The sequence below is a fragment of the Heptranchias perlo genome, unplaced genomic scaffold (genome assembly GCF_035084215.1).
Source record: "Heptranchias perlo isolate sHepPer1 unplaced genomic scaffold, sHepPer1.hap1 HAP1_SCAFFOLD_56, whole genome shotgun sequence".
Taxonomy (NCBI): domain Eukaryota; kingdom Metazoa; phylum Chordata; class Chondrichthyes; order Hexanchiformes; family Hexanchidae; genus Heptranchias; species Heptranchias perlo.
Window position 1 is genome coordinate 30,850 of NW_027139581.1, and position 23,785 is coordinate 54,634.

At 47.4% G+C, this 23,785-nt stretch overlaps 2 protein-coding genes across 3 annotated transcripts in view; one reads left to right on the plus strand and one right to left on the minus strand.

Moving 5' to 3' along the window:
• LOC137315784 (zinc finger protein 132-like) overlaps nt 1-23,785 on the minus strand; it is a 272,791-nt gene that overhangs the window by 11,180 nt on the left and 237,826 nt on the right. Inside the window, exon 6 of the mRNA XM_067980271.1 lies at nt 20,776-21,297. Within this exon, the coding sequence (XP_067836372.1) occupies nt 20,776-21,297 (522 nt within the window). The remainder of the gene's footprint in view (nt 1-20,775; nt 21,298-23,785) is intronic.
• LOC137315790 (zinc finger protein 436-like) lies at nt 8,138-12,959 on the plus strand. Of its 2 annotated transcripts, none has more exons than XM_067980276.1 (2): nt 8,138-8,203; nt 11,769-12,959. In XM_067980276.1, exon 2 carries the CDS (start codon nt 12,131-12,133, stop codon nt 12,803-12,805), a length of 675 nt encoding a protein of 224 aa, XP_067836377.1. In that variant the 5' UTR covers nt 8,138-8,203; nt 11,769-12,130; the 3' UTR covers nt 12,806-12,959. The 2 variants fall into 2 exon arrangements, with proteins under 2 accessions (XP_067836377.1, XP_067836378.1); XM_067980277.1 differs by lacking the exon at nt 8,138-8,203 and adding an exon at nt 8,229-8,360.

Consider the following 23,785-nt stretch of genomic DNA (forward strand, 5'->3'; position numbering starts at 1 on the left):
CTCTGGCACATCCCCTGTGGCCAGAGAGGTTCTGAATATATGTGTCAGAGCCCCCGCAATCTCCTCCTTTGCCTCACACAGTAGCCTGGGATACATTTCGTCCGGGCCTGGGGATTTATCCATTTTTAGGCCTGCTAAAACCGCCAATACCTCCTCCCGCTCGATGTTAATATGTTCGAGTATATCACAGTCCACCTGCCGTATTTCTATGTCGACATCGTCCTTCTCCATAGTGAAAACAGATGCAAAAAATTCATTTAGAACCCCTCCTACATCTGCCGGCTCCACACACAGATTGCCATTTTTGTCCCTAATGGGCCCTATTTTTTCCCTAGTCATCCTCTTACCCTTAATATACTTATAAAACATCTTAGGATTTTCCTTTATTTTGCTCGCCAGTGTTATTTCATGGCCCCTCCTTGATCTCCTAATTTCTTTTTTAAGTATCCCCCTGCACTTTTTGTACTCCTCTAGGGCTTCCTCCGTCTTTAGCCTTTTGTATCTGCCAAAAGCCCTCCTTTTTTTCCTAATCCATTCTCGTATATCCCCTGACATCCAAGGTTCCCTGGAGTTCTTGGAACCACCCTTGACCTTTACGGGAACATGTTGCCATTGTATGGTCTCAATCTCCCTTCTGAAAGACTCCCATTGCTCCGATGCGGATTTTCCTACAAGCAGCTGATCCCAGTCCATTTTGGCCAGATCCTGCCTTATCCTATTAAAATCGGCCTTCCCCCAATTTAGAACCTTTATTTCCGGCCCCTCCCTGTCCTTTTCCATGACCACCTTAAATCTCACCAAATTATGGTCACTGTCACCAAAGTGCTCACCTACTAGCACTTCTTCCACTTGGCCGGCCACATTCCCTAGAATTAGGTCCAGTACCGCCCCCTCTCTTGTAGGACTTTCTACATGCTGGCTCAAAAAGCTCTCCTGGATGCACGTTAAGAATTTTGTACCCTCTAAGCCTTTTACAATCTGAGTATCCCAGTTAATATTGGGGAAGTTGAAATCCCCCACTATTATTACCCTATTATTTGCACAATTTTCTGAGATTTGCCTACATATCTGTTCCTCTATCTCCCCCTGACTGTTTGGGGGCCTATAGTACACTCCCATCAAAGTGCTTGCCCCCTTTTTGTTTTTAAGCTCCACCCATATGGCCTCATTTGAGGAACCTGCTAATATATCATCCCTCCTTATGGCAGTAATTGATTCTTTAATTAATATTGCGACCCCCCCTCCTCTTATACCTCCCCCTCTGTCTCGCCTGAAGATTCTGTACCCCGGAATATTGAGCTGCCAGTCTTGCCCCTCCCTCAACTATGTCTCTGTGACAGCAACAATATCATACTCCCATGTGTTTATCAACACCTTCAGTTCATCCACCTTATTCGCAAGACTCCTTGCATTAAAATAGATGCCATCCAGCCTTGCCCTCACATATTTGCCCTGTCTTCCAAGCTGACTTGTTTTTTTCTCTATATTTGGCTGCACATCACCCCCTGTTGCAGCTCCACTCTGTAGCCCATCCCCCTGCCAAGTTAGTTTAAACCCCCCCCAAGTTAGTTTAAAAATAATGCATCATTAATAATAAACTAACGCAATTAATTTAAGTGTAATGCAAAATACCGGACAATAGAAGGAATGAGTTGAGTCTGAGAGGATCAGGACAACCTTGGGAGAGGAGAGATAAGGATGTGGTTTCTACAACTACTGCAGGTCTGCACGGTCACAAGTCACGTGAAAGGAGGTCCTTAGATGACGTGAGTGCCAACGTTAAGCTGCAGAAGACAAAAACAAGACCTTATAAAGGCAAGATGTGGAGATGCCGGTGATGGACTGGGGTGAACAATTGTAAACAATTTTACAACACCAAGTTATAGTCCAGCAATTTTATTTTAAATTCACAAGATTTCGGAGGCTTCCTCCTTCCTCAGGTGAACGTTCACCTGAGGAAGGAGGAAGCCTCCGAAAGCTTGTGAATTTAAAATAAAATTGCTGGACTATAACTTGGTGTTGTAAAATTGTTTACAATTTATAAAGGCAATGAAGTGGATATCCAAAGGAAGAGAGTCAGTCAGTCAGTTAGATGGCTCAGACTCAACTCATTCCTTCTATTGTCCGGTATTTTGCATTACTCTTAAATTAATTGCGTTAGTTTATTATTAATGATGCATTATGAAGCTAATTAAACTTCTCCAGTGTTCACTCTAAATTCAGTTTGTATTGTGGTTGATGGTAGACAGTATAAGGGGAATAATACAAATGACTGTTAGTATTTCCGCCTGAGTCAGAAGTAAAGTTCAGTCCTCCCACCAGACGGTCCTGGCGAGTGGAGACGGATCACCAGCTGATTCCAGGTTGAAATCCAGGAAGACAGCTGTCTGCTCTTCCTGCTCTCTGTCCTGAATTGATCCAATTTACTAACTAATGTTGAAATCTTTGCTCCGCCCCACAGGGTTCCATCTGTTTGAACCACAACAGAAAGGTCCAGTTTTCTCCTGGAGTTTGAGATCAATCAGGTTTAAAAATGTTGCAGAGTTTCAGACAATGAGGGAGATCCGGGCTCAGCCCCGCCCACTCGGTGCCGCAAGTCCCGCCCCCTCACTCACTCCCATTGGTTGGAGGACCCGCCGCCCGCTCGGTCCTCCAGCCCCGCCCCCCCTCCTCCTATTGGTCCGAATCCCCCGTCAATCACCCGCGGGGCAGTGCGAGCTGAGCATGCGCGGCGGGCGGGCGGTGACTGAGGGAGAGGCGTGAGCGTGAGAGAGGAAGTGGGTGAATAAACCCGGGGTGGACATAATCCCCCAGACCCCAATATAAAACAGTGAACATAATCCCCCAGACCCCAATATAAAACAGTGGACATAATCCCCCAGACCCCAATATAAAACAGTGAACATTATCCCCCCCAGACCCCAATATCAAACAGTGAACATTATCCCCCCCAGACCCCAATATAAAACAGTGAACATAATCCCCCAGACCCCAATATAAAACAGTGAACATTATCCCCCCCAGACCCCAATATAAAACAGTGAACATTATCCCCAGACCCCAATATAAAACAGTGGACATAATCCCCCCCAGACCCCAATATAAAACAGTGAACATTATCCCCCAGACCCCAATATAAAACAGTGAACATTATCCCCCAGACCCCAATATAAAACAGTGAACATTATCCCCCACAGACCCCAATATAAAACAGTGAACATTATCCCCCCCAGACCCCAATATAAAACAGTGAACATTATCCCCCCAGACCCCAATATAAAACAGTGGACATAATCCCCCAGACCCCAATATAAAACAGTGGACATTATCCCCCAGACCCCAATATAAAACAGTGAACATTATCCCCCCAGACCCCAATATAAAACAGTGAACATTATCCCCCCAGACCCCAATATAAAACAGTGAACATTATCCCCCCCAGACCCCAATATAAAACAGTGGACATAATCCCCCAGACCCCAATATAAAACAGTGAACATTATCCCCCCCAGACCCCAATATAAAACAGTGAACATTATCACCCCCAGACCCCAATATAAAACAGTGGACATAATCCCCCAGACCCCAATATAAAACAGTGAACATTATCCCCCCCAGACCCCAATATAAAACAGTGGACATAATCCCCCAGACCCCAATATAAAACAGTGAACATTATCCCCCCCAGACCCCAATATAAAACAGTGAACATTATCACCCCCAGACCCCAATATAAAACAGTGAACATTATCCCCCAGACCCCAATATAAAACAGTGAACATTATCCCCCAGACCCCAATATAAAACAGTGGACATAATCCCCCAGACCCCAATATAAAACAGTGAACATTATCACCCCCAGACCCCAATATAAAACAGTGAACATTATCCCCCAGACCCCAATATAAAACAGTGGACATAATCCCCCAGACCCCAATATAAAACAGTGAACATTATCCCCCAGACCCCAATATAAAACAATGAACATTATCCCCCCCAGACCCCAATATAAAACAGTGGACATTATCCCCCAGACCCCAATATAAAAGAGTGAACATTATCCCCCAGACCCCAATATAAAACAGTGGACATAATCCCCCAGACCCCAATATAAAACAGTGAACATTATCCCCCCAGACCCCAATATAAAACAGTGAACATTATCCCCCCAGACCCCAATATAAAACAGTGAACATTATCCCCCCCAGACCCCAATATAAAACAGTGAACATTATCCCCCCCAGACCCCAATATAAAACAGTGAACATTATCCCCCCAGACCCCAATATAAAACAGTGAACATTATCCCCCCAGACCCCAATATAAAACAGTGAACATTATCCCCCCCAGACCCCAATATAAAACAGTGAACATTATCCCCCAGACCCCAATATAAAACAGTGAACATTATCCCCCCCAGACCCCAATATAAAACAGTGAACATTATCCCCCCAGACCCCAATATAAAACAGTGAACATTATCCCCCAGACCCCAATATAAAACAGTGAACATTATCGCCCCCAGACCCCAATATAAAACAGTGAACATTATCGCCCCCAGACCCCAATATAAAACAGTGAACATTATCCCCAGACCCCAATATAAAACAGTGAACATTATCCCCCCAGACCCCAATATAAAACAGTGAACATTATCCCCCCAGACCCCAATATAAAACAGTGAACATTATCCCCCCCAGACCCCAATATAAAACAGTGAACATTATCGCCCCCAGACCCCAATATAAAACAGTGAACATTATCCCCAGACCCCAATATAAAACAGTGAACATTATCCCCCCAGACCCCAATATAAAACAGTGAACATTATCCCCCCAGACCCCAATATAAAACAGTGAACATTATCCCCCCCAGACCCCAATATGAAACAGTGAACATTATCCCCCCCAGACCCCAATATAAAACAGTGAACATTATCCCCTCCCAGACCCCAATATAAAACAGTGAACATAATCCCCCAGACCCCAATATAAAACAGTGAATATTATCCCCCCAGACCCCAATATAAAACAGTGAACATTATCCCCCAGACCCCAATATAAAACAGTGAACATTATCCCCCCAGACCCCAATATAAAACAGTGAACATTATCCCCCAGACCCCAATATAAAACAGTGAACATTATCCCCCCCAGACCCCAATATAAAACAGTGAACATTATCCCCCAGACCCCAATATAAAACAGTGAACATTATCCCCCCAGACCCCAATATAAAACAATGAACATTATCCCCCCAGACCCCAATATAAAACAGTGAACATTATCCCCCCAGACCCCAATATAAAACAATGAACATTATCCCCCCCAGACCCCAATATAAAACAATGAACATTATCCCCCCAGACCCCAATATAAAACAGTGAACATTATCCCCCCAGACCCCAATATAAAACAATGAACATTATCCCCCCCAGACCCCAATATAAAACAGTGAACATTATCCCCCCCAGACCCCAATATAAAACAGTGAACATTATCCCCAGTCCCCAATATAAAACAGTGAACATTATCCCCCCCAGACCCCAATATAAAACAGTGAACATAATCCCCCAGACCCCAATATAAAACAGTGAACATTATCCCCCCAGACCCCAATATAAAACAGTGAACATTATCCCCCAGACCCCAATATAAAACAGTGAACATTATCCCCCCCAGACCCCAATATAAAACAGTGAACATTATCCCCCAGACCCCAATATAAAACAGTGAACATTATCCCCCCAGACCCCAATATAAAACAATGAACATTATCCCCCCAGACCCCAATATAAAACAGTGAACATTATCCCCCCAGACCCCAATATAAAACAATGAACATTATCCCCCCCAGACCCCAATATAAAACAATGAACATTATCCCCCCAGACCCCAATATAAAACAGTGAACATTATCCCCCCAGACCCCAATATAAAACAATGAACATTATCCCCCCCAGACCCCAATATAAAACAGTGAACATTATCCCCCCCAGACCCCAATATAAAACAGTGAACATTATCCCCAGTCCCCAATATAAAACAGTGAACATTATCCCCCCCAGACCCCAATATAAAACAGTGAACATTATCCCCCCTGACCCCTATATAAAACAATGAACATTATCCCCCCCAGACCCCAATATAAAACAGTGAACATTATCCCCCCTGACCCCAATATAAAACAATGAACATTATCTTCCACCCCAGTTCCCCGTTTCACTCCGGACGGAAACTTCACAAGCAGCCCGTGGGCCCAGCGCATGTGCAGTGATATCTGAATGCTCAGGTGGACAAAATTAATGAAGATCCCAACTCTGAGATCCTCTCGGGTCCTTTGTACATAAAAATCAAATCCTGTCTGGTTCTTTCCTTTTTATCGAATTGCCCATCCCTGTGGGGGTTGATAGTTAAAACTGTTCATTCAGCCTTCCAACTGATGTTTCTCTTCCTGGAGTTTCAAGCTGACCAGTTCCTTCATTCTGAGAGTTTCTGAGGAGAATCTTTGATTTAAACACTGCTCTCCCCTCTTTTTTTCCCCCGGAATGGAGTCACTGGGAATTTCAATACCTCACTCCTCAAATTAAAAAAGGGCCCGTCAGTCGTACACAGACTGAACCAATCACACAGCTCGGTGTCAGTTTGAATGATACCTCTCTCCAAGCTTTAACCGATGAAACTTATAACACTGAGGCTGAAATTCCACTTCCGTGTGCAGGGGGTGCAGGCAGTGATGGGCAAAGAGGGAGCTGCAAACCGGGTTCAGAGTGGGCACGCTGGGTTTGCCCTTGCCTTGGGTTTTCTGATGGCAAACGTATGGATTCCAACCTTGGGACTGTATATGGGGATTCTAACCCTGGGACTGTCCATTATTCAGAACTGCTCATTATTCGCCAGCAATCAGATTTGATTGAGGTTTATAAAATGATAACGGTACTAGATTGTCTTTGTTTCAGCTCAATCGGTTATGGAGGACCAGGGGTCACGATTACAAGTTTTGTAAAGGCAGAGCGAGGTTGGATGTCAGGAGGTTCTTCTCGTCCCAGAGAACAGGGGACTCGTGGAACAGGCTGCTGACTCGTGCGGTGATCGCTGGTTTGCTGAATTCCTTCAAGCAAGAGCTCGACCTGTTTCTGGCTGTGGTGGAGAGCACCTCGTACATGAAGTGGGTACAACACAATGGAGGGTGCCCTCAGTGTGAAGACAGGACTTTGGTGTCATCTTGTGGACCGCACATCCTGCAGACACCGTGCACCAGTGGGTGAGGGGATCGATATTGGGTGCGGTGGCAGGGGCGCCAATGAAATGAACTTCTCTGTGTTTTGATGCATCGCCAATGCCATTTTATTGAAGTCATTGACAAACTTTTCAGTTGGGACACAGAGAAAAATGAGGCCTCTGGAGATTTCGACAACATCAATCCAAACTCCAATTTCTGAGTTCAAATGATGGTGAAGAATAGTAGTCCCAGCACGGATCCCTGAGGGACACCACTTCTCACTTTCCGCCAGTCCGAGAAACTTCCCTCTGATTTCTGTTTTGAGGCGATCGTTCCATCCATTCTGCGACGTGGCCCTTGACTCCACACAGCCTGACCTATTTCATCTCGTAGACCGCACATACTGCGGACACCGTGCACCAGTGGGTGAGGGGGTCGATATTGGGTGCGGTGGAAGGGGCGCCAATGAAATGAACTTCTCTGTGTTTTGATGCATCGCCAGTTCTGTTTTATTGAAGTCATTGACAAACTTCTCAGTTGGGACACAGAAAAAAATGAAGCCTCGTAAGTTTCTCTGAGAATGACAGGCCTGAACTCGAGTTAGAAAACAGTTTGAAAACATTGATCAATTAAACCAGATCGGGCGAGCCTGAGGTGCGAGTTAATAACTGAAAGTGGCGGCCAGCGGACTTGCACCATGTCTGAGGGCCCGGACAGTCGGGGTTCTGTATAATTTATTTATTGATTTTGTTGATTGCCCCTCCGGCCCCAATCTCGATGCGATGACAAAACTTTAATTTTCTGTTCACCGATTCGGACCGTCAATGGCGGAGAGTTTACCCAGAATCCCCCGCGGCCCAGAAAGTGCCCTATCAGTGACTACAGGAGCCCAGTGCGCAGGCGCGGGACTGGGCGGTGCTCTGAGCATGCGCGGTGCGAGTGGTGGAGACGGACTGAGGCGGAACAGGCGGGTCGGGATCCGGTAGGAGACGGTGGGCGCGGGGGAGGAATTGGACCCGTGGATGGGCAGGAAAGCTTCATAAACACCTGGTGCAGGCCTCAGGCCCCGAATAAGAGCCCACAGGCCCCGTGTTTACACCGCGGTGACAGGCCCGACCGGCGGCCGCCCGGATGCGTTGGTAACTGGCCGCCATCTTGGTTGAAGACGACAGGGATCACGGCGCATGCGTGGCCATCTTGGAGCTGAACAGAGTGGGCGGGGCTTCAGGGTCCCTGTGACTGGGAACAAAGAGTGGGCGGGGCTTCAGGGTCCCTGTGACTGGGAACAAAGAGTGGGCGGGGCTTCAGGGTCCCTGTGACTGGGAACAAAGAGTGGGCGGGGCTTCAGGGTCCCTGTGACTGGGAACAAAGAGTGGGCGGGGCTTCAGGGTCCCTGTGACTGGGAACAAAGAGTGGGCGGGGCTTCAGGGTCCCTGTGACGGTGAACAAAGAGTGGGCGGGGCTTCAGGGTCCCTGTGACTGGGAACAAAGAGTGGGCGGGGCTTCAGGGTCCCTGTGACTGGGAACAAAGAGTGGGCGGGGCTTCAGGGTCCCTGTGACCGGGAACAAAGAGTGGGCGGGGCTTCAGGGTCCCAGTGACCGGGAACAAAGAGTGGGCGGGGCTTCAGGGTCCCAGTGACCGGGAACAAAGAGTGGGCGGGGCTTCAGGGTCCCAGTGACCGGGAACAAGGAGTGGGCGGGGCTTCAGGGTCCCAGTGACCGGGAACAAAGAGTGGGCGGGGCTTCTGGGTCCCAGTGACCGGGAACAAAGAGTGGGCGGGGCTTCAGGGTCCCTGTGACTGGGAACAAAGAGTGGGCGGGGCTTCAGGGTCCCTGTGACCGGGAACAAAGAGTGGGCGGGGCTTCAGGGTCCCAGTGACCGGGAACAAAGAGTGGGCGGGGCTTCAGGGTCCCAGTGACCGGGAACAAAGAGTGGGCGGGGCTTCAGGGTCCCAGTGACCGGGAACAAGGAGTGGGCGGGGCTTCAGGGTCCCAGTGACCGGGAACAAAGAGTGGGCGGGGCTTCTGGGTCCCAGTGACCGGGAACAAAGAGTGGGCGGGGCTTCAGGGTCCCTGTGCCTGTGAACAAAGAGTGGGCGGGGCTTCAGGGTCCCAGTGACTGTGAACAAAGAGTGGGCGGGGCTTCAGGGTCCCAGTGACTGTGAACAAAGAGTGGGCGGGGCTTCAGGGTCCCAGTGACTGTGAACAAAGAGTGGGCGGGGCTTCAGGGTCCCTGTGACTGTGAACAAAGAGTGGGCGGGGCTTCAGGATCCCAGTGCCTGTGAACAAAGAGTGGGCGGGGCTTCAGGGTCCCAGTGACCGGGAACAAAGAGTGGGCGGGGCTTCAGGGTCCCGGTGACTGTGAACAAAGAGTGGGCGGGGCTTCAGGGTCCCAGTGACTGTGAACAAAGAGTGGGCGGGGCTTCAGGGACCCTGTGACTGTGAACAAAGAGTGGGCGGGGCTTCAGGGTCCCTGTGACTGTGAACAAAGAGTGGGCGGGGCTTCGGGGTCCCTGTGACTGTGAACAAAGAGTGGGCGGGGCTTCGGGGTCCCAGTGACTGTGAACAAAGAGTGGGCGTGGCTTCAGGGTCCCAGTGACTGTGAACAAAGAGTGGGCGGGGCTTCAGGGTCCCAGTGACTGTGAACAAAGAGTGGGCGGGGCTTCAGGGTCCCAGTGACTGTGAACAAAGAGTGGGCGGGGCTTCAGGGTCCCAGTGACTGTGAACAAAGAGTGGGCGGGGCTTCAGGGTCCCAGTGACGGTGAACAAAGAGTGGGCGGGGCTTCAGGGTCCCAGTGACGGTGAACAAAGAGTGGGCGGGGCTTCAGGGTCCCAGTGACTGTGAACAAAGAGTGGGCGGGGCTTCAGGGTCCCTGTGACGGTGAACAAAGAGTGGGCGGGGCTTCAGGGTCCCAGTGACTGTGAACAAAGAGTGGGCGGGGCTTCAGGGTCCCAGTGACGGTGAACAAAGAGTGGGCGGGGCTTCAGGGTCCCTGTGACTGTGAACAAAGAGTGGGCGGGGCTTCAGGGTCCCTGTGACGGTGAACAAAGAGTGGGCGGGGCTTCAGGGTCCCTGTGACGGTGAACAAAGAGTGGGCGGGGCTTCAGGGTCCCTGTGCCTGTGAACAAAGAGTGGGCGGGGCTTCAGGGTCCCTGTGCCTGTGAACAAAGAGTGGGCGGGGCTTCAGGGTCCCAGTGACTGTGAACAAAGAGTGGGCGGGGCTTCAGGGTCCCTGTGACAGTGAACAAAGAGTGGGCGGGGCTTCAGGGTCCCTGTGACTGGGAACAAAGAGTGGGCGGGGCTTCAGGGTCCCTGTGACTGTGAACAAAGAGTGGGCGGGGCTTCAGGGTCCCTGTGACTGGGAACAAAGAGTGGGCGGGGCTTCAGGGTCCTTGTGACTGGGAACAAAGAGTGGGCGGGGCTTCAGGGTCCCTGTGACTGTGAACAAAGAGTGGGCGGGGCTTCAGGGTCCCAGTGACTGAACAAAGAGTGGGCGGGGCTTCAGGGTCCCTGTGACTGGGAACAAAGAGTGGGCGGGGCTTCAGGGTCCCAGTGACTGTGAACAAAGAGTGGGCGGGGCTTCAGGGTCCCAGTGACTGTGAACAAAGAGTGGGCGGGGCTTCAGGGTCCCAGTGACTGTGAACAAAGAGTGGGCGGGGCTTCAGGGTCCCAGTGACTGGGAACAAAGAGTGGGCGGGGCTTCAGGGTCCCAGTGACGGTGAACAAAGAGTGGGCGGGGCTTCAGGGTCCCAGTGACGGTGAACAAAGAGTGGGCGGGGCTTCAGGGTCCCTGTGACTGTGAACAAAGAGTGGGCGGGGCTTCAGGGTCCCAGTGACTGTGAACAAAGAGTGGGCGGGGCTTCTGGGTCCCTGTGACGGTGAACAAAGAGTGGGCGGGGCTTCAGGTTCCCAGTGACTGTGAACAAAGAGTGGGCGGGGCTTCAGGGTCCCTGTGACTGTGAACAAAGAGTGGGCGGGGCTTCAGGGTCCCTGTGACTGTGAACAAAGAGTGGGCGGGGCTTCAGGGTCCCTGTGACTGGGAACAAAGAGTGGGCGGGGCTTCAGGGTCCCTGTGACTGTGAACAAAGAGTGGGCGGGGCTTCAGGGTCCCAGTGACTGAACAAAGAGTGGGCGGGGCTTCAGGGTCCCTGTGACTGGGAACAAAGAGTGGGCGGGGCTTCAGGGTCCCAGTGACTGGGAACAAAGAGTGGGCGGGGCTTCAGGGTCCCTGTGACGGTGAACAAAGAGTGGGCGGGGCTTCAGGGTCCCTGTGCCTCATTTATTTTCCTCTCACTCTGCTCCCAGGGGGTGGAGAACTGAACCCGACCAGAGTAGAGGGAGGGAGGAAACTGGGAGTGGAGGGAAGAAATGATGGAGATGGTGCGATGGGTTTGGATTTCAGCACAGGGAGGAGGGAGAGTGTGTGGGACGGGGATTTACAGTCTGGGGGAATGAGCGGGAAGAATGTTCCATAGAAACTAGAATTGTCCGTTCTGAATTTCTATCCTGTATTTACAGTGATGACTTTTGTAAACTCCTTTTACAGGGGATTAGAAGGGGAGGATTTGCAGACGGGAAACTCAAACCAAACCTCACGACAAAATCTGACAGTCCCTCGATTCATCAGGACCTGAATATCATCGGCCTTTGAATGTGGAAGGAGAAATGTTTGTCTGTTCTGTCTGTGGGAAAAGATTTCAAACATCAGTGTGACTGGAAAATCACCGAGACACACACACCCGAGTGAGAGTGTTCCAGTGCACTGAGTGTGGAAAGAGCTTTAACCAGTTACACAGTCTGAAAAAACATCGCACCATTCACAGCGGGGAGAAACCGTACACGTGTTCTGTGTGTGGACGAGGCTTCAACTGATCGTCCAACCTGGAGAAACGCAAGGGCACCCGGACCATGGAGAAACCGTGGAAATGTGGGGACTGTGGGAAGGGATTCAATTCCCCGTCCCAGCTGGAAATTCATCGACGCACTCACACCGGGGAGAGGCCGTTCACCTGCTCCGTCTGTGGGAAGGGATTCACTCAGTCATCCGCCCTCCAAACACACCAGCTTATTCACACTGCAGAGAGACCTTTTAAATGTTCTGATTGTGGGAACAGGTTTAAAAGCTCAGAGGGACTGATTAGACACCAGCGAGTTCACACTGGGGAGAGACCGTTCAGTTGCTCTCACTGCGGGAAGAGGTTCAGGCAGTCATCTGACCTCATTACCCACCAGCGTGCTCACACTGGGGAGAGACCGTTCACCTGCTCCGTGTGTGGGAAGGGATTCACTCAGTCACAGCACCTGCTGACACACCAACTTGTTCACACTGATGATAGACCTTTTAAATGTTCTGACTGTGAGAAGAGCTTTAAGAGCAAAAGGGAACTGTTGGCACACCAGCATACTCACACCGGGGAGAGGCCGTTCACCTGCTCCGTGTGTGGGAAGGGATTCACGCGATCAACCCACCTGCTGACACACCAGCGAGTTCACACCGGGGAGAGGCCGTTCACCTGCTCCATTTGTGGGAAGGGATTAACTCGTTCATCCCACCTGCAGTCACACCAGCGAGTTCACCTGTGATGCAGGGGTTGGATTCTGCTGTTAATCACATCCAGGACTGAACCATGTTCATTCTGACAGTGGGGGTTTGTTTCTGCTGATGTTAATAACCCCTATAACTGGGCTAGAGTTTAATATTCTGGATACACGTTAAATAAATCAGCTTTGCTTTAAACACATTGTTGTCGATTTTGGTTTTTCCCACCTGAGTGTTTAGCATCACCTGACTGGAGCGCAGAAAGGACAATCTGGGGGGAGGATTGTCCGGTGGGAACAGAACTTCAGCCCAGACACAGTCCTTCAGGGCCACACTGAGAGGGGCAAACGGCACTTTGGGATTTCTCCTCTCTCTTCACTGACAGCAAAGTCGCCGTGTGGGTTAATCCTGAGGCGTGTGAGAAATGTGTCCCAGTCTGCAATACAATAGAAGAGGGAGGAATTCACAGGAGCCTGTTTTTTTAAAAAGGTGAGAGATTTGGAAATGTTGAGATTCAGGGGGATTTGGGTGTCCTTGTACACGAATCACAGAAAGTTAACATGCAGGTACAACAAACAATTAGGAAGGCAAATGGTATATTCGCCTTTATTGCAAGGAGGTTGGAGTATAAGAGTAAGGAAGTCTTGCTGCAATTGTACAGGGCTCTGGTGAGACCTCACCTGGAGTACTGTGTACAGTTTTAGTCTCCTTATCTTAGGAAGGATATACTTGCCTTAGAGGCGGTGCATTGAAGGTTCACTAGATTGATTCCTAGGATGAGAGGGTTGTCCTATGAGGAGAGATTGAGTAGAATGGGCCGATACTCTCTGGAGTTTAGGAGAATGAGGGGTGATCTCATTGAAATGTATAAAATTCTTAGAGGGCTTGACAGGGTAGATGCTGAGAGGCTGTTTCCCCTGGCTGGAGAGTCTAGAACTAGGGGTCACAGTCTCAGGATAAAGGGTCAGTCATTTAGGACCGAGATGAGGAAAAATTTCTTCACTCAGAGGGTTGTGAATCTTTGGAATTCTCTACCCCAGAGGGCTGTGGATGCTCAGTCGTTGAATATATTCAAGACTGAGATCGATAGATTTTTGGACACTCGGGGAATCAAGGGATATGGGGATCGGACGGGAAAATGGAGTTGAGGTAGATGATCAGCCATGATCTTATTGAATGGCGGAGCAGGCTCGAGGGGCCGAATGGCCTACCCCTGCTCCTATTTCTTATGTCCTTATGTTAACTGCTGGTCCAACACTATAGCAGTGATTTGCTGTCCAGATAAAGAAGGACCTGCAGTGTGTTTCCAAGAGTTCCCTGTTTTATTGATCCATTTATCCAGCACCGTTAACGTAGTAAAACGTCCCAAGGCGCTTCACAGGAGCGATTAACAAACAAAATTTGACACTGAACCACATAAGGAGATATTAGGACAGGTGAGCAAAAGCTTGGTCAAAGAGGTAGGTTTTAAGGAGGGTGGACTAGATTCAGTAATGAGTAATGAGCCCAGACTTAGTTAATAATCTAACAGTAAGGGAACATTTATCAAACAGTGATCATAATATGATCGAATTCAATGTTAGGTTTGGAAAGGAGAAACTTAACACAGTTACTGAGATTCGAGATTTTTGTAATGTTAACGAGAACGAGATGAGACAGAGACTGACGACAGCAAACTGATCAAAACTGTTATTGGGTAAAACTACAGATGAACAGTGGGAGGTGTTCAAAAATGAACTTAGTTCAATACAGGACCAGTGTACACCCTTAAAGGGCAAGAGCTTTACTTACCAAGTAAAACAGCCATGGTTGACAAAAGAGGTGAGAAATAACATGAAACTAAAGGAAAGCACACAAAAGTGCAAAGAATAGTGTCGATCCAGGGGACTGGGAGGGATATAAAGAACAGCAAAGGAGGACAAAAAATCATAAGAGCTGCAAAAAGGGAATCGGAAAAGAAACTTGCGAGGGATATCAAGATTAACGCAGAAAGTTTCTACAATTATATTAGACAAGAAAGCGCAGTCAAGGGTAATGTGGGCCCTTTCAAAACAGGCGCGGGTAATATTGCAAATTAAAATAAGGAAATGGCAGACTTGTTGAACAATTACTCTGTGTCAGTTTTCACAGTAGAGGAAGAGGATAATATACCCGACATTCCAGGAAAACGAATAATGAATCAAGGACTGGAACTCACTGAAGTTAAGGTAAGCAAGAAAACAGGATTAGAAAAGATAATGGTATTAGAGAGTGACAAATCCCCAGGACCTGATGGTTTCCACCCCAGGGTTTTTAAGGCATTAGGTGAGGAAATTGAAGATGCTTTAAGCATAATCTTCCAACGCCCTCTCGATTCAGGAATTGTCCCTCCAGATTGGAGAATTGTAAATGGAACCCCATTATTTAAGAAAGGTGAGAGAGAGAGACCAGGAAATCATAGACCTGTTAGTTTAACATCTGTTGTGGGGAAGTTATTGGAATCTATAATTAAGGACAGAGAGACTGAGCACTTGGAGGAATTTGAGCTGATTGGAGAGAGCAAACACGGATTTGTAAAGGGCAGGTCTCAACGAACTTAATTGAATTTTTTGAGGGAGTAACTGAAGTAGTCGACAGGGGAATGTCAATGGATGTAGTTTATATGGACTTCCAGAAGGCATTCGATAAGGTTCCACATAAGAGACTGTTAGCTCAAATTAAAGCTCATGGAATTGAAGGCAAATTATTGACCTGGTTAGGAGATTAATTGGGCGGCAGAAGACAGTAGGGATGATGGGAATGTACTCGAATTGGAAGGAAGTGACTAGTGGTGTCCCACAAGGATCTGTGCTGGGGCCTCAACTATTCTCTATATTTATTAATGACTTAGATAACACAATAGGGAGCCAGATATCCAAGTTTGCAGATGACACAAAGATTGGTGGCACAGTAAGTAGTGTAGAAGGGAACATAAAATTACAAAGAGACATTGATCGATTAAGTGAGTGGGCAAAACTGTGGCAGATGGATTTCAACGCAGGTAAGTGTGAGGTCATCCATTTTGGACCAAAAAAGGATCGATTGGAGTATTTTTTAAATGGTGGAAAGCTCAGAACAGAGGAGATCCAAAGAGATTTAGGGGTCCATGTACACAGATCAGTAAAATGTAGTGATCAGGTACAAAAAATAATCAAAAAGGCTAATGGAATGTTAGTCTTTATAACTAGAGGGTTAGAATATAAAGGGGAGGAAGCTTTGCTACAGCTGTACACCACATCTGGACTGCTGTGTACAGCTCTGGGCACCGCACCGTAGAAAGGAGATATTGGCCTTGGAAGGAGCGCAGCACAGATTCACCAGAATGTCACCAGGACTCCACGGGTTAGATTGTGAGGAGAGATTACATAAACTCGGCTTGTATTCCCTGGAATATAGAAGGTCAAGGGGTGATTTGATTGAGGTTTTTAGGAATTTGAATGAAATTGATAGGGTCGATAGAGAGAAACATTTTCCCACTGGTGGGGAGTCCAGGACAAGGGGACATAATCTTAAAATCAGAGCCAGGCCATTCAGGAGAGAAGTTAGGAAACACTTCTTCACACACAGGGTGGTAGAAATGAGGAACTCTCTCCCACAAAAAGCAGTAGATGCTCAATTCATAATTTTAAATCTGAGATCGATAGATTTTTGCGAGACGAGGATATTAAGGGATCTGGAGCCAAGGTGGGTGGATGGAGTTAGGATACAGATCAACCATGATCTCGTTGAATGGTAGAACAGGCTCAAGGGGCTGAATGGCCGACTCCTGTTCCTATGTTACAATGTCTTAAAGAGAGAGGCGTAGAGGTTTAGGGAGGGAATTCCAGAGCTTAGGGCCGAGGCAGCTGAAGGCACGGCCGCCAATGGTGGAGCGATTAAAATCGGGGATGCGCAAGAGGCAAGAATTGGAGGAGCGCAGAGATCTCAGAGGGTTGTAGGACTGGAGGAGGTTACAGAGATAGGGAGGGGCGAGGCCATGGAGGGATTTTAAAACAAGGGTTAGAATTTTAAAATCGAGGCGTTCCCGGACCCGGAGCCAATGTAAATCAGCAGGCACAGGGGTGATGGGTGAACGGGACTTGGTGCGAGTTAGGATATGGGTAGCAGAGTTTTGGATGTGCTCAAGTTTATGGAGAGTGGAAGATGGGAGGCCAACCAGCAGAGCATTGGAATAGTCGAGTCTAGAGGTTACAAAGGCATGGATGAGGGTTTCAGCAACGGATGAGCTGAGGCAGGGGTGGAGACGGAGGTGGAAGTAGCCGTAGAAGTGCAGTAGATTTAATATTTTTGGAATTTCAAAATTCCTTCGATAAGGTACTGCATAGCAGACTCATGACTAAGGTCAGAGCATGTGGAGTCAGGGGACAAGTAGCAGAATGGAGAGGGTAGTTACTCAGACTGGCATAAGGTGGGAAGTGGTGTTCCCCAGGGATCGGTGCTGGGACCACTGGTGTTCACCATTTACATCAACGATTTGGACTCGGGAATCAGAAGTAAAATTTCAAAATTTGCGGGCGACACCAAATTGGGGGGTTCAGTTAATACTGAGGAGGACTGCGACAAAATACAGGAAGACATTAATAAACCTGCAGAATGGGCATGTAATTGGCAAATGAATTTCAATATAGATAAATGTGAGGTGGAGCATTTTGGTAGGAAGAATAAGGAGGCCACACACTGCTTGGATAATAAGAGTCTAAATAGGGTAGAGGAGCAGAGGGATCTGGGGGTACAGATACACAAATCACTAAAAGTAGCGACGCAGGTTAATAAGGCCATAAAAAGCAAATCAAGCTCTGGGGCTCATTTCTAGAGGGATAGAATTAAAAAACAGAGAAGTTATGTTAAACTTGTATAGAACCTTGGTTAGACCACACTTGGAGTACTGGGAACAGTTCTGGTCTCCATATTACAAAAAGGATACAGAGGCACTGGAGAAGGTTGAAAAAAGATTCACAAGGATGATACCAGGACTGAGAGGATGTACCTAATGGGAAAGATTGAACAGGTTGGGACTCTTTTATCTAAAAAGGAGCAGACTTTAGGGTTGATCTGATAGAGGTCTTTAAGATCTTGAAAGGGTTTGTTCGGGTAAATGTAGAGAAGACGTTTCCACTTGTGGGGGAGACCAAAACTAGGGGCCATCAATATAAGGTAGTCACTAATCAATCCAAGAGGGAATTCAGGAGAAAGTTCTTCACTCAGAGAGTGGTGAGAATGTGGAACTTGCTACATTTGGTGGGCAAAAGTAAATAGGAAAAAATATTGGAATAGAAACAGTGACATTAATTTTCACATCAGTGTGTTTGGGGAAAGTGTGAGAGGAAAATGGTCGAGGAAGTAATTATTGCTCAGACAGGTGAATGTTATAAGACATTTAGGATATTGCTTAATATCTCCAGAAAAATCATAATGTGTGTTGAGAACCCACTTCTGGCTTCACTGGGAATGGACAAACACATTCGCAATGTCATCACACATTCCGAACAGAAACCTCTCTTTTCCCCGAAGTCTTGTAGTTAATGCAAGAGCCGGAAACCACACGACTCAGACCGATTGGAGGTTCATGGCCCTGATAAAGGAATCGCTGGAGATCCACATTGTTCGTGGAACGATTCATGCTCGGGCACTTGGGTAAGGTCATACAGGGCTTCTGGAACTGGAACTCGTCATGTGATCTTCCCAGTACCCTGTCATGTGATCTCCCCTGAACCTTGTCATGTGATCTCCCCTGAACCTCGTCATGTGATCTCCCATCACCCAGTCATGTGATCTCCCATCACCCAGTCATGTGATCTCCCCAGTACCTCATCATGTGATCTCCCATCACCCAGTCATGTGATCACCCCAGTAGTTACCTGAAGTTGATCTTCCAGTTACAGTGGTGGTGGTGAAAACCTCGAGTTAACCGAGGGAACTCAGACTGGGGAATCTGAGGTTTGTGTAATAACAAGGAAATTAATAAAAACTGATGTCAATCAAAGAAACAGGCAAATTATACTAAAGTGAGCAAGAAAAAGTAACTAAAAGAATACAAATTAAACCCATCTGATAATCAATGTTTAACATTAAAATATGAATCAATTATCTCTGGAAATAGATAAATAAATAACTGCAAAGAAAGAATGAAATCTCCAGGACCTGATGGTTTTCCCCTCAGGGTATTAAATGAAACAGGTGGGGAAATTACAGAAACATTAGTCATAGTTTCACAAAGCTCTCTGGACTCGGGAATTGTGCCTTTGGATATGAAAATATCACTCCAATATTTAAAGATGGAGAGAGAAACCAGGAAAATATTTCAGTTTAACATCTGTTGTGGGGAAGTTACTGGAATCTATCACCCGAGACAGAATGATTGAGCACTTGAACAAGTCTGAGCTGATCAAAGAGAGTCAGCGTGGATTTGTGAAGGGTGGGTCATGTCTGACTAATCTAGATGAATTTTTTGAGGTCACTAACAGGCTGGACAGGGAGTGTCGATGGACATTGTCTGTGTGGACTTCCAGAAGGCATTTGATAAGATTCAGCACAAGAGATTATTCGCAAAAATAAAAGTGCACAAAATTGAAAGTGACCTTGTGACTTGTGTTGGGAGGTGGGAGACAGAGAGTGGGGATAAAGGGAACGTTCTTTGATTGGTGGGATGTGACAAGTGGTGTTCCCCAGGGATCTGGACTGGGGTCTCAGCTTTTCACCATATTTATCAATAACTTGGATGAAGGAAGAGAGAGTTTTATATCCGAGTTTCCAGATGACACTAAGTTAGGAGATGATGTGGAGATGCCGGTGATGGACTGGGGTTGACAATTGTAAACAATTTTACAACACCAAGTTATAGTCCAGCAATTTTATTTTAAATTCACAAGCTTTCGGAGGCTACCTCCTTCCTCAGGTGAACGATGTGGAAAAATTTTCCACATCGTTCACCTGAGGAAGGAGGTAGCCTCCGAAAGCTTGTGAATTTAAAATAAAATTGCTGGACTATAAGTTAGGAGACACAGTAAGTTGTGTGGATGGGAGCAGGAAGTTACAAAGGGACAGATTAAGTGAGTGGACAAAACTGTGGCAGGTGGAGTTCAGTGTGGGGAAGTGTGAGATCATCCACTTTGGATGCAAGAAGGAAACATTGGAGTATTTTCTTAAAGTGAGAGACTGGGAACTGTGGAGGAGCAAAGGGATTTGGGTGTCCATGTACACAAATCACTAAAAGCTAGTGCCCAGATACAAAAAGTAATCACAAAGACGAATGAAATGTTGGCCTTTATCTCGAGGGCTGGAATACAAAGGGGAGGAAGTTATGCTTCAGTTCCACAGAGCCTCGGTCAGAGCCCCTCTGGAGGACTGATCCTCAACAAGGATATATTGGCATTGGAGGGGGGACAGTGCAGATTCACCAGAATGATACTGGGGCTTGAAGGTTCAATTATGAGGACAGGATGCAGAAACTTTTGTATTCCCTTGAGTTTGGAAGGTTGAGGGGTGATCTGATCCAGGGATTTCAAATGATAAAGGGATTCGATCGGGTAGAAATAGAAACTATTTTCACTGGTGGGGGAATCCTGAACAAGAGGGCATGACCTTAAAATTAGTGCCAGGGCGTCTCGGAGTGAAATCAGGAAGCTCTTTATCACACAAGGGCAGTGGAAATCTGCTCAGGCTGATTGAAGTGGACCCTGTGATATAATAGAATTTTCTGTCCTCTCAGACTTGGACATCTTGTCGATCCATCTGTTAAAGAGTTGTTGGAACTCAGTTCAAAGATGGATTCCATTCACTTTATGATAATTCCTCAATCAGCTTCTCTTATCATCGAGACATCAAGGAGCAGACACACTGTGTTTAAAAGAAAGCTGATTTATTTCACATTTATGCAGAAATTAAACTCCAGCCCAGTTATAGGGGCTATTAACATCAGAAACAAACCCCAACTGTCAGAATGAACATGGTTCAGTCCTGGATATGATTAACAGCAGAATCCAACCCCTGCAGTCACTTGTGAACTCGTTGGTGTGTCAGCAGGTTGGATGACTGAGTGAATCCCTTCCCACACACGGAGCAGGTGAACGGCCTCTCCCCGGTGTGAACTCGCCGGTGTGTCAGCAGGTTGGTTGACTTAGTAAATCCCATCCCACACACGGAGCAGGTGAACGGCCTCTCCCCAGTGTGAGTGCGTTGGTGTGTCAGCAGTCTGTTTGTGCTTTTAAACCTCTTCTCACAGTCAGAACATTTAAAAGGTCTCTTATCAGTGTGAACAAGTTGGTGTGTAGTGAGGTAGGACGAACGAGTGAATCCCTTCCCACACACGGAGCAGGTGAACGGCCTCTCCCCGCTGTGAACTCGCTGGTGTGTCAGCAGGGTGGATGAATCAGTGAATCCCTTCCCACACACGGAGCAGGTGAACGGCCTCTCCCCAGTGTGAACTCGCTGGTGAATCAGCAGAGTGGTTGACTGAGTGAATCCCTTCCCACACACGGAGCAGGTGAACGGCCTCTCCCCAGTGTGAGTACGTTGGTGTCTTAGCAGATCCTTTCTGCTTTTAAAGCTCTTCTCACAGTCAGAACATTCAAAAGGTCTCTTATCACTGTGAACAAGTTGGTGTTCAATGAGGCTGGATGAACAAGTGAATCCCTTCCCACACACTGAGCAGGTGAACGGTCTCTCCCCAGTGTGAACTCGCTGATGTGTCAGCAGAGTGGATGATTTAGTGAATCCCTTCCCACACATGGGGCAGGTGAACGGCCTCTCCCCGGTGTGACTGCGTCGATGAGTTTCCACCTCAGACGGACGATTGAATCCCTTCCCACAGTCCCCACATTTCCACGGTTTCTCCGTGGTCTGGGTGTCCTTGTGTCTCTCCAGGTTGGACGATCAGTTGAAGCCTCGTCCACACACAGAACACGTGGACGGTTTCTCCCCGCTGTGAATGGTGCGATGTTTTTTTCAGGCTGTGTAACTGGTTAAAGCTCTTTCCACACTCAGTGCACTGGAACACTCTCACTCGGGTGTGTGTGTCTCGGTGATTTTCCACTCACACTGATGTTTGAAATCGTTTCCCACAGACAGAACAGACAAACATTTCTCCTTCCACATTCAAAGGCCGATGATATTCAGGTCCTGATGAATCGAGTGACTCTGTCAGATCTTGACGTGAGGTTTGGTTTGAGTTTCCCGTCTGCAAATCCTCCCCTTCTAATCCCCTGTAAAAGGAGTTTACAAAAGTCATCACTGCAAACACAGGATAGAAATTCAGAACAGACAATTCTAGTTTCTATGGAACATTCTTCCCGCTCATTCTCCCAGACTGTAAATCCCCGTCCCACACACTCTCCCTCCTCCCTGTGCTGAAATCCAAACCCATCGCACCATCTCCAACAGATTTCCTTCTGAGTTTTCTCTCTCCTCCCCTGAAGGTGCTGACTCTGACTGGGTTCAGTTCTCCACTCACTGGTTCGCCTCCCTCTCCTCCCCTGAAGATCTGTGGGGATAATGTTCACTGTTTTATATTGGGGTCTGGGGGGGATAATGTTCACTGTATATATTGGGGTCTGGGGGGATAATGTTCACTGTTTTATATTGGGGTCTGGGGGGGATAATGTTCACTTTCATATTGGGGTCTGAGGGGGATAATGTTCACTGTTTTATATTGGGGTCTGGGGGGGATAATGTTCACTGTTTTATATTGGGGTCTGGGGGGATAATGTTCACTGTTTTATATTGGGGTCTGGGGGGGATAATGTTCACTGTTTTATATTGGGGTCTGGGGGATAATGTTCACTGTTTTATATTGGGGTCTGGGGGGGATAATGTTCACTGTTTTATATTGGGGTCTGGGGGGATAATGTTCACTGTTTTATATTGGGGTCTGGGGGATAATGTTCACTGTTTTATATTGGGGTCTGGGGGATAATGTTCACTGTTTGATATTGGGGTCTGGCGGATAATGTTCACTGTTTTATATTGGGGTCTGGGGGGGATAATGTTCACTGTTTTATATTGGGGTCTGGGGGGGATAATGTTCACTGTTTTGTATTGGGGTCTGGGGGATAATGTTCACTGTTTTATATTGGGGTCTGGGGGATAATGTTCACTGTTTTATATTGGGGTCTGGGGGGGATAATGTTCACTGTTTTATATTGGGGTCTGGGGGGGATAATGTTCAGTGTTTTATATTGGGATCTGGGGGTGATAATGTTCACTGTTTTATATTGGGGTCTGGGGGATAATGTTCACTGTTTTATATTGGGGTCTGGGGGTGATAATGTTCACTGTTTTATATTGGGGTCTGGGGGGATAATGTTCACTGTTTTATATTGGGGTCTGGCGGTGATAATGTTCACTGTTTTATATTGGGGTCTGGGGGTGATAATGTTCACTGTTTTATATTGGGGTCTGGGGGGATAATGTTTACTGTTTTATATTAGGGTCTGGGGGGTGATAATGTTCACTGTTTTATATTGGGGTCTGGGGGGGTGATAATGTTCACTGTTTTATATTGGGGTCTGGGGGGGAATGTTCACTGTTTTATATTGGTGTCTGGGGGGATAATGTTCACTGTTTTATATTGGGGTCTGGGGGGGATAATATTCACTGTTTTCTATTGGTGTCTGGGGGGATAATGTTCACTGTTTTATATTGGGGTCTGGGGGGGATAATGTTCACTGTTTTATGTTGGGGTCTGGGGGGTTAATGTTCACTGTTTTATATTGGGGTCTGGGGGGGATAATGTTCACTGTTTTATATTGGGGTCTGGGGGATAATGTTCACTGTTTTATATTGGGGTCTGGGGGTGATAATGTTCACTGTTTTATATTGGGGTCTGGGGGGATAATGTTCACTGTTTTATATTGGGGTCTGGGGGGTGATAATGTTCACTGTTTTATATTGGGGTCTGGGGGGATAATGTTCACTGTTTTATATTGGGGTCTGGGGGGATAATGTTCACTGTTTTATATTGGGGTCTGGGGGTGATAATGTTCACTGTTTTATATTGGTGTCTGGGGGGA

Excerpts from the sequence above, each read along its gene's own strand:
- LOC137315790 (XM_067980276.1), top strand. The coding sequence starts at position 12,131 with ATGGAGAAACCGTGGAAATGTGGGGACTGTGGGAAGGGATTCAATTCC.